This window comes from Odontesthes bonariensis, chromosome 7 (genome assembly GCF_027942865.1).
Source record: "Odontesthes bonariensis isolate fOdoBon6 chromosome 7, fOdoBon6.hap1, whole genome shotgun sequence".
Classification (NCBI taxonomy): Eukaryota; Metazoa; Chordata; class Actinopteri; order Atheriniformes; family Atherinopsidae; genus Odontesthes; species Odontesthes bonariensis.
In genome coordinates, this window is record NC_134512.1 from 39126042 (window position 1) to 39141566 (window position 15525).

The following is a 15525-nucleotide window of genomic DNA, read 5'->3' on the forward strand; positions in this document are numbered from 1 at the left end:
CCACTGTGAGTCAGCTCAGTTACAAACTGGGTTTAACTTCTGAGGTTGGTCTCTGACTGAGGGACTGTCTCTGTCACGCTAACAGCCCCCCCGGCTGGCTCGCCATGCTTTGCCACATATACGCAACATGACGGGGTTCATTCGGGGGAGGTGACTTCACTGATGACCATCTGCATACAGGAAGACCGTCCTGCGTAACATTCAGTCGCTACAGCGACTGTCTCGCATTTCTGGTGGCTACTTCCTGTTCAGCCAGGACCGTAGCGCCAGTCGCTAACACACAAAAGTCACCGCTGATCACATCTTCAGGCCAAAGTGGGATTTGTCAGTGAGATTCTCCCACTGTGAGCGGCACAAAGCGCTTTCTAAGAAACTCTTCAGGACATAATAGCTGTGGGGACGTAGCTACCACAAGAACACAAAACAACTCCAAGTCTGTGCTGAACATTTTCCACTGAAATGCTCAGGGTACGCCAAACACAGTCAGCTTAAAACTAAAGGGAACAGAAACAGTCTGAAGCAGGTTTACATGATCAGCGTTTGAGTTTGTAGATACAATCCAATAAAGTATAAGGGTGTCGTGTGCACACTCTGCCACCGGGTGTTCTGGGTAAGTTGTGTAGACGTCGGGGCAGAAGAAGAAGAAGAAGAAGAGCGACTGAGAGCATCTGAGGTTACAGCAGAATGTCTGTTGGATAAATCTGCTCAGTACCTGATTGTGTGAGTAACTGAGCAGTTGTAGAAGCAACAAACAGATCAGTTCAGTTTTCTCGTGTTAAACGGTTCAATTCAAAGTACCGTTAGCCCGCTTAGCTGCCTTTTCCCTCAGTGCAGCTGTGACGTTTGGACTAAAATGCGTTCACACGTCTGATTCCAACACAACAGACATTTGAAAGAGTTTCACAGCTTGAAGTTGAGCCTCGTGCCCTTTTAGTGTTGGAACAGCCTTAACTTTCAGCTTCAGTCATCAGCATCATACAGCTGTGTGGGAAGTACAGGGAACAACTCCAAACCTTTTTCAGACTGCGTTAAAGATTTCTGGGTCTTTGGGGAGGATGATAAGGGTCAACTTTCCCTCGTAACCAAACACACAATTTCTTCAAAAAATATCTGTGTAGCAAGAACATGAAAAGCATGAGAAAAGTTAACATCTGACCTTTACTGAAACGCAGAACAATAAAATACAGAGGATACATAAGATTTTTAATCTGAACAAATGCAAGGCTTCTGATTGGTAGTTCCTGTTGCTGCTCTCAGGTGAATGTTTGCATATCTGCCGTAAATATTGTTGTTGATTTAAGCCAATTATTTCTCTGCAGTGTGACTACGTTGGTGTCTCTTTAGACTACCTAATCCAGTGAAAGCTGCCCCACACTGACCACAGATGAAAGGTTTCTCTCCTGTGTGAATACGTTGGTGTGTCGTTAGACTACCTAATCTAGTGAAAGCTGCCCCACACTGATCACAGCTGTATGGCTTCTCTGCAGTGTGACTACGTTGGTGTGTCTTTAGATGAGATAATGTAGTGAAAGCTGCTCCACACTGGTCACATCTGAAAGGCTTCTCTCCTGTGTGAATACGTTGGTGTGTCTTTAGATTACCTAATTGAGTGAAAGCTGCCCCACACTGACCACAGCTGTATGGCGTCTCTCCTGTGTGAATACGTTGGTGTGTCTTTAGATTAGATAATGTAGTGAAAGCTGCCCCACACTGGTCACAGCTGTAAGGCTTCTCTCCTGTGTGAATATGTTGGTGTGTCTTTAGATTACCTAATTGAGTGAAAGCTGCCCCACACTGATCACAGCTGTAAGGCTTCTCTCCTGTGTGAATACGTTGGTGTGTCTTTAGATTAGATAATGTAGTGAAAGCTGCCCCACACTGGTCACAGCTGTATGGCTTCTCTCCAGTATGAGTTATCTGATGATACCTCAGATTTGATCGTTTGATAACTTTCCCACAGTCCTTACAGCAGTGCCATCTGGATCCCTCTTGGGCTCCATGTTTCTGCAATGACAGAGAGGAAGAAGACTTAGATCCTTTTGAAGTTCACACAAAAGATTTCTCTAAGCTAACCTACGCTGACCAACATATTCTAACTGGACCTGGACAGACCGAGCCACACAGGTCTCAATATCTCAGATCAAACGTGAACGCTGAGGGTGCGTTTATAAGTGCCCTCAGCTATCAGCACTGTGCTCTGATGTGTTCTGCACACGTTCAGCTTTTTAAGCAGTAAACTCTTGCTTTTTGCTCTTTCACTAATTCTTTTTGTCATGATGAAACTCTGAAAAGGAACTTGAGCTACAATATTTCTAAATGATGGAAGGAACCAGAGTCTTGTCCAAGTTGTTCACTTAAACACCATGTAGAGGTCGGGCTGAAAAAGGTTGATGGCCGCTGGTTTAAAGGAATAAAAGTGACAGCGGTGGTAATACAAGACATTCTTTACACTTAACCCACTTGATGTGGTTCAACACTTTAAGTACCTCGGGGTAATCTTTGATTCTAATCTTAATTTTAAGCAACACGTTAAAAAAGTCACAAATACAATTAAATTTAACTTATCAAATTTCAAACATATGAGACCCTTCCTGACTATGGAGTCAGCAAAGACTTCTATGCATGCAGTGACACTTCCTCGTGTTTCCTGCTGTTATACAACATGGTCACATACATCAGAGTGCAAAATCTTGGACTTTGATAGCTATCAGCTGTTTTTGGATGTCTGTCTCATGTTTCAGGTTTCCAAAGGATTAGCCCCTCCACTATTACAGGATTTCATAAAGACAGAATCCTCTAGAGTAAACCCCAGAGCACTAGAGCAGACTGATGTGCAATGATGCAGGACTACGTTTGGCCAAATGGTGGAGTCCATCAGAGGAACAGTGCTGGAACACACTGCCAACTGGTGTTAGAAACTGGGACAATTCCACCACCTTTAAAAAGAGCCTTAAACAGTGGTTCCAAACAGCCAGAGCTGCTCTCATGGGTCACCTCTCCGTCTTTTCCCTTTTGTGTACGGACTCTTAACTTTGATGTGAATCTTTCAAAATATTTTCTGTTTGTTTGTTCTTTAGTTTTTTGTCATGGTGTATTGTCTGTACAGTGTTTCCCACACATAGACTAATTCGTGGCGGTGCGCCACAGATTCAACACCGGCCGCCACATATTGCGTTTCGTTATTATTATTTTTTTAACGCTATTTAAAAAATACTCGTATTTGTTCAGCTGCATTTCCTTTTCCTGCTCTCCCTCCGTCTCTCTGTCAGTCTACACACACACACACAGCCCCTCCCCTCCGTGCTTCCCTGGAAGCGTGGAAGCTTGCTAGCTTCAGCGTCACGTAAGATTAGCTCAACCGAAAGAATTCACGAAAGGTTGGTATCACGTGCACCTTTATAAAATCACACATTAAAAAGTCCTATAAAAATATTTTATATTTTGAATACAATGTTGTCCCGTGCCGACCCGGCCCATAGCAAACAAGCGATTACGCCTTCTTTATAAAGTTAACTAGTCGCAAGTTTGCCGTAAAAAAAAAAAAAATGGAGTTGGGTTGTCGAGGTCTAAACACTAGCAGCTGTGAATCAAATAAAGTAGTTTTTAAACTCTTACACTGAATGTTTGCTGCTTCAATCCAGATGAGTATTGCAAACTATTTTCTGCGATTGAAAAAGAGACGTGCGTGTTGAGGATGAGGAGCAGCCTGAACCGGAGGTATCAGTCTGAAACAGCTGAACAGCCCCACCAGGGTAATTAATGTTATTCATTTGTTTACAATGAAGATGTGAATATTAATACAATAAAGTTCTGTGTGACCAATTATTAACCAAGGAATTATTTTGAAGAATTTTTAATTCTAAACCCCCCCGTGGCCCACCACCACACATTGCCTTCACATCTGTGGGAAACACTGAGTGTCCTAACCAAATAAATAAGAAATAAAATAAAAACCTCCTCCTCACTGACCTGTGGCCCGGTGGACCCAGAGGATGAGCGGGCTCGTTTCCTGGTGGAGGGGTTCTGCTCCTGGTTCTGCTCCTGCTTCAGCTCCTGCATCAGCTCCTGGTTCTGCTCCTGGTTCTGCTCCTGCTTCAGCTCCTGGTTCTGCTCCTGGTTCTGCTCCTGGTTCTGCTCCTGGTTCTGCTCCTGCTTCAGCTCCTGCATCAGCTCCTGCTTCAGCTCCTGCATCAGCTCCTGGTTCTGCTCCTGGTTCTGCTCCTGGTTCTGCTCCTGGTACTGCTCCTGGTTCTGCTCCTGCTTCAGCTCCTGCTTCAGCTCCTGCATCAGCTCCTGGTTCTGCTCCTGGTTCTGCTCCTGGTTCTGCTCCTGCTTCAGCTCCTGCATCAGCTCCTGGTTCTGCTCCTGGTTCTGCTCCTGCTTCAGCTCCTGCTTCAGCTCCTGCTTCAGCTCCTGCATTAGCTCCTGGTTCTGCTCCTGGTACTGCTCCTGGTACTGCTCCTGCTTCAGCTCCTGCATTAGCTCCTGGTTCTGCTCCTGCTTCAGCTCCTGGTTCTGCTCCTGCTTCAGCTCCTGCATCAGCTCCTGCTTCAGCTCCTGGTACTGCTCCTGGTTCTGCTCCTGGTTCTGCTCCTGGTTCTGCTCCTGCTTCAGCTCCTGGTACTGCTCCTGGTTCTGCTCCTGGTTCTGCTCCTGGTTCTGCTCCTGCTTCAGCTCCTGGTTCTGCTCCTGCTTCAGCTCCTGCTTCAGCTCCTGCTTCAGCTCCTGGTACTGCTCCTGGTTCTGCTCCTGGTTCTGCTCCTGGTTCTGCTCCTGCTTCAGCTCCTGCTTCAGCTCCTGCATTAGCTCCTGGTTCTGCTCCTGGTTCTGCTCCTGGTACTGCTCCTGCTTCAGCTCCTGCATTAGCTCCTGGTTCTGCTCCTGGTTCTGCTCCTGGTACTGCTCCTGCTTCAGCTCCTGCATTAGCTCCTGGTTCTGCTCCTGGTACTGCTCCTGGTTCTGCTCCTGGTTCTGCTCCTGCTTCAGCACCTGCATTAGCTCTTGGTTCAGCTCCTGCTTCAGCTCCTGGTTCTGCTCCATTCTGGTTCTCCGACTGATGGACTCTGAAACTGTCAGCACATACGATAAGATCCAGCTGTGGCGTGCAGCGTGTTAAACCACACCCACTTTTCTTCTTCTCTTGATAACCTTTCTGCACAGTTTTTAACCAGCCAGTTAGGGCTGTCGCGATAACCGCAAAATGCAATCACCGCGGTGCTGAGAGGACCTCTGCGGTGCGCCCACCACCGCCCACCGCACGCCCCCTTGCACGCGCAGAACAACTCGAGAAACTAAAAGAGTTTTTAAGACTGCACAGTAATAATGATGCATTGTATATTCCCTGCAAGGCAGGAGAAACACATTAACACAGCGAGGTGCCGCGTTTCTGTCGTCATCTTTGCATATAGGCACCGCACACGCACACACGTCTGCATGCTACTCGTTGTGGTCTCATTCTCCCTCGGCAGCTGATATTACAAGAATATGCCTACTCAGTGTCGTAGCAATAGAAGTTAAAATAAAATGCAGTGGCCTACCTTTATCTCGGCTTTACCCCTCTGCCTAGTCCGGACACTTTATGGCTTTGAATCTTCCCTTATTATCCATGTTTAACGTTGTAAATGCGACCGTCTAATATCAACAATAAAATAGCTTCCACAGTCTGTAGGCCTATTTAAAAAAATGTGCCGTGCCAGAAATAAGCTCTAACAACTTCGCGGAAACAGTTAAAGTTCAGCTTGGGTTGGTTGGTCGGCGGGCAGTCTGTTTAAAAAAAATGTATCCCGGACACGTGAGCTCAACTGCTGCCCTGATCTGCTTCGTTTTTCTCTGTCATAAGGCTACCAAATGAAACGTGCGCAGGTCTGCAACAATGTTGATATTTGCCATGTGGCACTGGCAACAATGTTGCAGAACTGGGGTATGCGCTGCTTGATCTCCGCTATGTTGGTCTGTGAGCGAGTAAATGACAGGCAAAGCAAAGTGAAATGTCAGAATCGCTGGGAAAAAAAGACGGATTATGCGCTCAATTTTCATCTAACATTGCGTGTCGTGGAAAGTAGCCTAATGAACAAAAATGCGATATCACCGCATACCACGCTGTTGAGCGGCTATGAGTCACCGCGGTGGGAATTCCCTCACCGCGACAGCCCTACAGCCAGTCACATTCCATTAAACTCATTACTGTGCTTTTTATTTAAATCCCTATGAACTTTAAAATGCTTCTTTAAAGACCCACTAAGGTCACAGTTCAAAATATTTGTAGCTTTTTGATCAAATTCAGAAAAAAAATGTAATAATAACTCTGTAGACCGACAGCCACTGTGTGCAATATCCCATAAATCTCATCTGAGTCAGTGGAACACCATCAACTTAAATCATTTCACTACATTAAGACAATGATCCTGTTTGAGGAAAGGGTCCCAATATCATCCCAAAGACTGAGGTTCAGATTCTCTCCGTTTCTAAACCTGTTCTCATTTCCAGAACCTTTTTATCATGTGCTCAGTCCTTGTTGGTTCCTGGATAAAAGAAAATATTGCATATGTAAAGGAAAGGGAATAATGAAGCTTTCATGAGACACTTCTGAAGAGGACAGTCAGACTGTCTTTTAATGGGCTTCTGAGTGTAAATCTGAGAAATCAGACACTGATACTGAGGAGAACTGGAGTTCTACTGCTCCTGTGATACGTTCCTGGATCACCCACAAGTCTTTATAATAATGCTATGACTCCTCTTCACACAACTTAAACTCTTCATGTAATTAAAGTATTCATATTGACCATAATTAAGTCCCATTTTAAGATCTAATCATGAAATATGGCATATTGCAGGCATCACCAAATGGCGGACCGCGGTCCGGATCCGGACCGAGTAATGGTTCTGTCCGGACCCGTGACCAATGGTAAATTAACGAGATTAAGTCATTTTTCTGACGCATTATTTTGGACGGTCGTGGCTAATTGACAGCGGGCGCTGCTACTCCAGTTACTACGACAATAGCTTCATTCAGTTGAGCCAATAAAATCGTCAGTTTAACCAGCGCATCACAGAGAACAAGAAGCAGAGAACAAGAGTTTCGTTAAGAGACACTACCGAAGGAAACATGGCTTGCTCCAAAAGGCGGAAAGTAGACGAAGAAAATCGTTGTTTTAAAGATGACTGGACGGAGAAATTTATGTTCATTCTTCCGGCGAACAGTTCAAAACCAGCGCGCCTCATATGCTCTGAAAACGTGGCATTAATTAAAAGCGGCAACATGAAGCGCCACTATCAAGCAAAGCACAGCTCTTTTGAGCAAAGTTATCCCCTGAAGTCCGAGCTGAGGGCAAAATAACCGAACTGCAAGCACAGTATGACAGGTCTACCCGACTCATCACACATACATTTACAGCCCAGCAACGTGCAAACGAATGTTTGTCAGAAACAAGTACCGTTCTAGGCTCAACAATGAACACCTACATGTCTGCATGACAATGGCCAAGATTTAAATTACTGGCAAGTCAGCCACATGCCCATTTTTCTCATTAAGAAAAGTAAAAGAAGAAGAATTAAAAGAGAAAAGTTCAAAGAAAACCCCCCCCCCCGCCCTAAAAAGCCACTTGTTTCCTGAAGATGTGGACTTACCTCCTTATTTTAAGAACAAAGAAGAGAAAATGTTAAGTCAATGCTCTGTTTGCACTTTTTAGTTGTTTTCTGAGTAGAAGGCTATAAGACACAAGCCGGACTTCGGTTCGGACCTGGACAAAATTTAACAACTGGACCTCAGTGACTTTTAATTGAACACACCTGGCATATTGTGTATGTTAAACACACCAAATCACATGTTTTGGCTGCACACGTCTATCAAAAAGCCAAATGATACTCAGATAAGTCTGGAAAGAACCATTCTACATTTGACATTGATCATCAAACTTTTTAAATCACAAAAGATTTCAGCAAAACTACAGAAATAAGTTAAGAAAACTGCAGCTTTAGTGGAAAATGTGACAGGATGGTCAAAAACTGCCCCAAAAGGTTAGAAAAGAGGAAGAAAAGGGCCCAGAAGTATGTTTCACACACAGCTAAAAGGATAAAGCTCCATCTTATTTGGCGGTTAACGGTCGTTAGCATTAGCATTAGCGGGACGTGCTAACTGTGAATAGCAGCTAGGTTATTTGAACTTTTTACTCTCTGCTGCATGTTCTGACTGCCTGTGTCCAGGAGCAGGAATCAAACCAATGACACAGAGCACTTTGAAGGCATTTCTGCTAACGTCTGACCGCTAAATTCATTCTTTTTCTGGACTCACCTGCTTGTAGCCTTCTGTTGCTATGTTCATAGATACAGAATGGCTAGATGTCCCGTCCGCGTTGCTGGGCAACGGAGTGGAACGTCCGCAGATGGCCGCCATCTTACCACAGGCAGCTCTCTCCCCGACAACATTGTGTTGATGGTGAAACATTCAAACATTCAAGACATAACTTGCTTAATTCTCAAACGTTTAGGTTATTATAAACATCAAAGTAGTAAGCTAATTATCACACTGCAGACGAAGTCCATATATGTATTTTTTTTAATAAAAACATAAATATTTCACGTTTATTTGCCCCATAACTCAACTTTATTTACCCCTTAGGATGACTCCCTCAGGGAAATTCAAGTCCCCAGTAGCTCCAAACACACACATAGGATCTCTATAAATCTAAAATACAGTGTAATATAGAATAATTAATATAATATATAATTAAAATATAATTAATATGAAAATTTAAAACAAAGTGTAAAAATGAATATAGGCTATACAGGATATACAAAGTAAAGAGAGTTAAATAAAATAAGTTATAGCACTATGGTTGAGTTATTGCCCATATTGCACTACACTTGTGTTAATTACACATTGTATGCACATAGTCTGACCATAAATAGATAAGATATTGCACAGTAGTGACGTACTTATTGCACAGATGACCGAATAAATAAAAAATGGCACAGGGTCTTTTAGTATGTAAAATAGTGTAAAATTGTTGAGCTTTCTGCGAGATCAGAGTAATAGCGTCAGAGCAGATCACTTAGCGTAACTATGGTTACCTCAGGTTTGACTGTCTCCCGGACATCTCACCCTGTGGTAAGATGGCCGACTTGTGCGGACGTTCTAAACTCAGACGTAACACATCTGGCCATTCTATACACATCTATGGCTATGTTACCAGATGAGCCGAGATGAGCCGAGGCTTCGTAGTGTGTGTGCGGTAACTTCGGATGTATTTGGTGAAGCGTGTATCGTGTCGATGACTATCTGGTGACGTCAGAGGCCTTTGGAACCGGCCGTACCGTGACCGCTCCACTCAGTGTAATCTGGCTGGCTGGAGCCATGAAGTGTCAGCGCATTTAATCAATCACAACTCGCTGAATACAAAACTGATTTTCACGGGATTTTTGTTTCTGCAAACGTGATACATGCAGGCATGATACGGGACACATGATTCAGCGTATTTTAACATTCATAGTAGGCTCAGCAGTAATAGAATATTCTGGTCTGTAACATATGTCATGTATGATAGGTGGGTTATTTTGCAAAAGACAACATATATGAAATATAATGCAAACACACACACACACATATATATATATATATATATATTTATATATATATAATAGAGAAGCAGAAGCAGATTGTGTACTACTCAGATATTTTATTAAGCTGAAAAATGAAGAAATAATACATTATACATATAAGATAAAACACAATAGACAGAAGTTATATATCAGAAAAGAATTATATCTATATCTACATATATCTCAGAAGAAATGAAAATCTATATCAAGATTGATTCAAATTGTCTGTATTAGATTTCTCAGAATCTGCCGGACTACAAACCCTGCAAATGTAGAGCAGAGCATTTTCCACCAGAGCACCAAACCCAGTGGGAAGATGGCTCATAGACATTCCCTCCTCAAAGCAGCTTCCCACTTCTTCCTCAGATCTTTGTCTTTGGGAAACCTTCAAAATAAAAACGGGAGATTCCACAAAGTCCACACAAAAACATTTCAAATAGGAGGTCAAGCTTATTTTCTTCCTTCTTCTGCCTTCACATTTCTTAAGATGCTAAATACAGGTGTGAAAGCATTCAGATCCGATGGCTCAGACCACATTCAGAGGTGCTCTGTGACACTTGTGTCCACATTCTCAGAACAGTGTGAACACAAATCCATCCTGGGCCACATTGAAGGACCTACTGACCTGACGGGACTCCACACAAGCAGTCCAGGTTCCACCAGGATGTTTTCTGGGAAAAATACATCGTGTAAAAGCAGCATCCTGAATTCATGAATGATGATATAGTTGAGTTAGTGAACGTATCAGTGATTTTACAGAAACATCAGTCGACCTGCTGATGTCCTGTTTGTCCAACATTAAATATTCATTCTTACTGTTGCCTTAAAAACTTTTTATTTTTATAATAAAAGTAAAAAATGTCAAATATTCTAAAATAGAAATCTGATACCTAAATATATTCAGATAAATACTCAATATTTTCCAATAAAAAGTAAAAAACACGACTGAGATAAAGAGTAAAAATGAGAGAAAAGATCTGAGACAAAATTTCACCAACTTTGACCTTTAATGAATAAAATAATCAGAGAAAAACATGAAAAATTAACATTGTGATGAATAATGAAGCAAAAAGTCCCATTTCTGAGATGAAAAATCTATAATTCAATCAATAATTCACCAGGTGAAAATGTCAGAAAGTCCGAATAAAGACAGAATGAGCCAAACAGACTAACGGTGAAACACTGGCAGGATTCTGATGCTGAACATCAGGAACTTTCAGTCCAAAGCAGATGTTGTGGACTGTTAAAGTGTGTAGAAACAGGACGGTGGCTGCTGGGGGACAAAAAGCTGCTCTGAGTTAAAGAAAGGATGCTGCTGGGCTCTTCTCCTCTCCCTCTCCAGCCGGGAGGAAGAGGTGATCCAAAGTGAGGAGTGTGGCAGCGCCTCCTTTAAACTCTGTGGGCAGGCCCTCATGCTCATGCAAATGTTGTTTGTAAAGGATCATTTCAGTCCTCTGTGTGAGCGTTCAACAGCAACATTCAGCAACATTCTGCATCAGAAAGCAGCTCCAGTCCAGGTGTCCTTTCATCATCTAACAGGAAGTGAAAGTGAAGAAACATCAGGATGAACCCCGGCTGCTCACCAGACTTCTGCTCATTGCAGCAGAATCAGTGAAGATCTGTCAGCAGGTTGGAATTCATCTGGGCTGATGCAGCTCAGTGATTCCTCTCTGATGTCACAGTTTGTCACATGTGCAGCAAACTAACTGCAGCTGACATCAACTGAATGGGCTCAGCTGAAGTGAGCTGCAGAGAAACACAACCTGCTGATACTCAGTGTGAAGCTTTGACTGGAAACACACAGAAAAACAACATCCTGGAAGAATGGCAGCTTCCATCTTTAAAGGACCGGAAGAGGAAGAAGTTTCCAAGGAATCATTCAGAAGAGTTTCAAACAGAAACTGACTGAATCCATGAATCTGAAAAGGTGTTTCTGAGTGAAAGAGACAGACATGAACAGACTGAACTATCTGTTCAGCAGGGATTCTCTGACAGGAGGACACTCTGTGTACTCAGCACAGAGACAACCAGGAACCAGGTGTCCAGACTCCAAATCCAGGATGCAGAGGTTCTTCAGTGAATGTGGGGCTGAAGGTGTGGAGGTGGATCAGTGTGTCAGAGGAGACTCTGTAGAAGGACAGAGTTCCAGCAGGACGGTCCACATACACTGCTGCTCTGTTACAGACAGAGGAGGAGGAGGAGGAGGAGGAGGAGGAGATGTGTGTACCTCCGTTATTGTGCCTGACAGAATATTTACCTCCATCAGAGCAGATCAGACTCCAGGACTGATCGTTCCATCCAAACACACACTCACTGCCTCCTCTCCTGATTCCTCTGTAACTCACTGATATATAAACCTCTCCTCTCCACTCGACCTCCCAGTAACAGCGACCAGTCAGAACATTTCTACACAGCAGCTGAGACCAGCCATCAAACCTGTCTGGATGATCAGGATATGACTGAACCTCTCTCACATCTGTCACCTTCCTGTTGTTGTCAGACAGTTCCAGGTATCTGTTCACTGTGTTTGTGTCGATTGTGAGTCGGCAGGAATCTGATGGAGAGAACAAACACAGTCCAGCTGCAGTTATTGATCCATCATCTGTTGACTTTGATCAATGAGTGATGTGACAGTGTGAAGATGGCCGGATGTCATGAATCAGATGAAGAACACACTCACACTTCCTCAGCCCTGGTGTCAGCCATCGTTCTCCAGCAGGCTCCACCCTGAAAGGAGGAGGGGGGTCAGAGCAGCATCAGACATGGACATTACATGGCTCTCACACACACTGTTCTACACTGAGAAAGGAACAGTCCAACATCTGGATACATCCACTGGAATGGAGCATCTGGAAACTAGAATGAAAGCTGTCTGATCAGCACTGACACCAACAAACTGCTTCTTTCAGCCATCTGCTCCTGATCTGAGCCAGAGCTGCAACCTCTCTTCTTGGATTATTAGAGCTGTTGTTAAAGCTAACAGCACAACAGTTGTGAGTGTATCAGTACAGCTGCTTTTAATTCATGCTACAGAGCTATCTCAGCTAGAAAACATGGTTAGCTTGTGTCCTCCAGGTTGTTCTCTGCTTCATTCAGTCAGAGTTCCACGTCCTTCATCAGAGACTGATCAGCAGCACAAATGTTCAGAGTAAAGATGGCTAATCCTTTCATATTTTCCTGTTGGAAAGCTGACATGTGGAAGCACGGCAGACTGACTGTGATGAGCTACAGCAGCAGGTTACATACACAGGATCCAAAAAGCAACAAGATACGTCTGTCAGAAACATTCAATCTGCAAACACAAAGCACAGTTAAAGATCCTGAAGGTTCAAATGCTTCTCATTTCCTGAGCTGATCATTAGAGACTGAGGGATGTCAGTGTCTCTGACCCAGGTGATGGAGCAGTAATCACTAACAGCACAAACTCCAGAGGCAGGGCATCTCTGAATGTGTTGGAGCTGTCAGAGAGCCGCTCCAGGGGAAGATCCCCATGATCATCAACTCACAGGAGGCACAAAGTGACTCATTTAGTCATCTGTAAAAACACGGGAAAATGTGCACACCTGTACACAAACTCTGAGCCATGTGTACGAGCGTTTAGGACACACAGATGGTGAGGGGGGGGGGATAGACCTGAGAGTCTCTCACAGAACAAATATTCAGAGCAGCTGTTATTTAAAGCACCAGAACTGTTCCATAGTAAACGTTCAGCTGTAAGAGGCAGAAGCAAACTCAAATCATGGATCACATTCATCTCATTACTGAGTCAGCGCCACCTCATCATCCAGCTTTGAAAGCCCTGACTGCAGAGGAGACGTTGGACTGACACTGGTGGTCAATGTTAGCTGTGAATATACCGAGTCCTTTTCACATCAACCACGTTAACCGGGCTAACTGATGACACCTTCATCATCCCAACACACACACTCTGCAGTGTCCAGGCACCTCCCTCGTGTGTCCTACCGACTGTAAAGGGACAAAGTCTTGACAGAAACCCAGTGACAGCTCTCACAGTCATCATGACTCATGATGAGTCCATATCAGAACGCAGCGAGCAAAACCTCAGGAGCCTGAAGAAGGAAACCACTTGTGCTTTCCTGTCCGATCCCTCATTTCAAATCCTATCAGGGTGAGGGGTTCCACTGACTCACCTTCATTTAGATCAGGTGATTGAAGAAAAAACGATGAATGCTGCATTGACACTTGTGTGAGATGTTGCTCAGTGCATTGGCACCAATGAATAACAACATGGATGAAAGAATTCGGATGGAACGAGTGTTCAAATGGTTTCCTTCTGCATATGGACCTTGATGTCTGTCTCATCTAAATTCACTTTCTGGGTCTGTTGCTGTGATCAGGAGCCTCCAATCAGCAGGAGCTGAGCATCAACATGCATGATGTGCTCTGCATCCACCATTTATGGTTAAACCTGGGCGTATGGAGGGAGGGACACAAGTCTAATCCACAGGTGCACATTTCCACGTGGACTGTGATTTATAAAGGGAACTTCACCTGCACATGTGCACACAGTTTTATGAACCTTTGTGCTAAGCTAAGCTAACATGTACTGGACCCATCTCTGCAAATGAATCAGAGTCAGAGACCAAAAGGATGTTTAAATGACAGACTGTTCCTTTAACATGCAGATACCTGTCCAAACTGAATCAACTCTGACCAACAGACACTTCTCACTGTTGTTCCTGCAGATGTTCTCCTTGGAGAGCTCAAACACCTGCTGTTTCTGTCCAACCAGTGTTTCTGCTGAGCAAAGGAAACAGGCTCCTACATGTGTGATTGTTCATGTAACACTCAGCAGGAAGCAGAAGCACAGGGCTGAGTGCAGGACAGAGAACATGTTCCCTGCTCTTCCTCCTCTGTCAGACACTGTGAGGCTGCAGCAGGCCTCTCCATACCTGAGTGTGTGTGGATCCTTCAGTGCAGCCCTCAGCAGCTTCCCTACTGAGGCTCCTGGATGGTTGTAGCTCAGGTCCAGCGTTCTCAGATGGGAGGGGTTGGAAGTCACAGCTTCAGCCAGAGAAGCACAGCCTTCCTCTGTGATCAGACAGCCTGACAGGCTGCAGACACAGAGCAACACAACTGCTGTTATAACAGATAATAATAACATAATAACAGATGCTACTGCATCACAGAGACTGTATGAAGCTGAAACAGCAGAGAATCCTGACCTGAGAGCTTCCAGCTCACAGTTTGGACTCTGCAGTCCATCAGACAGCTGCTTCACTCCTGAATCCTGCAGGTTGTTGTTACTCAGGTCCAGTTGTGTCAGGCTGGAGGACTGGGAGCTGAGAGCTGAGGACAGAGCTGCACAGCTTCCCTCTGAGAGGTTACAGCCGCTCAGTCTGAGGAGGGAATAACAGGAAAAGGACAAAGAACAGCTGTGATCCAAATGAAACGGCTCTAATGCTGCATAAAGGCTGAAAGACCATCTATATCACCTCCTGATATCAGGTTTATAACCTTGTTATCCATGTGGTGGTTCTTAAATGCTCAAAAACACGGTGAGTGAAACAAGGAGTCAACATGGTGGCGAAGCATTTGAACCTTGGAACTGCAGTTTCTCAGTGACAAAGTCTCAAAATCTGTTGCCTATCAGCACATCATCATCTTTGTGATCATGTAATTATCTCACACCACTGGTGGGCACTTGTTTCATTTCACCCCAGAGTGAGAGTCTCTACCACTGTTTTGCTGCTCTTGTTTTTAATTGAGTCTCATCTGCTGCACTCCCAGATTATAAGGCTCCACTGTGTGTGATGAAGGTGAGAAGAAACACTGAGTGGAGATATACACCATCATATAATCCACATTACATTACACATCCAACATTGTTATGCTGCATGATATCGATCGTTCAGGTTAGTTAAGCCAGAAAACCAGAACAGATTCATCTACTTCATTGATCAAAGC

At 44.1% G+C, this 15525-nt stretch overlaps 1 protein-coding gene and 1 long non-coding RNA gene across 2 annotated transcripts; both read right to left on the reverse strand.

Annotated features, from left to right (window-relative positions):
- Window positions 1-1305: 1305 nt before the first annotated feature.
- On the reverse strand, window positions 1306-10283 carry LOC142384918 (uncharacterized). Its single transcript, XM_075471224.1, has 2 exons — window positions 10223-10283; window positions 1306-1949 (listed from the first exon to the last, which is right to left on the reverse strand). Exons 1-2 carry the CDS (start codon window positions 10281-10283, stop codon window positions 1306-1308), a joined length of 705 nt encoding a protein of 234 aa, XP_075327339.1.
- Window positions 10284-11860: 1577 nt separating this feature from the next.
- On the reverse strand, window positions 11861-14591 carry LOC142384502 (uncharacterized). The gene is made up of 3 exons (XR_012770063.1): window positions 14511-14591; window positions 12278-12324; window positions 11861-12151 (listed from the first exon to the last, which is right to left on the reverse strand). It is a non-coding gene; the product is annotated as an uncharacterized LOC142384502 (long non-coding RNA).
- Between the last annotated feature and the right edge of the window lie 934 nt (window positions 14592-15525).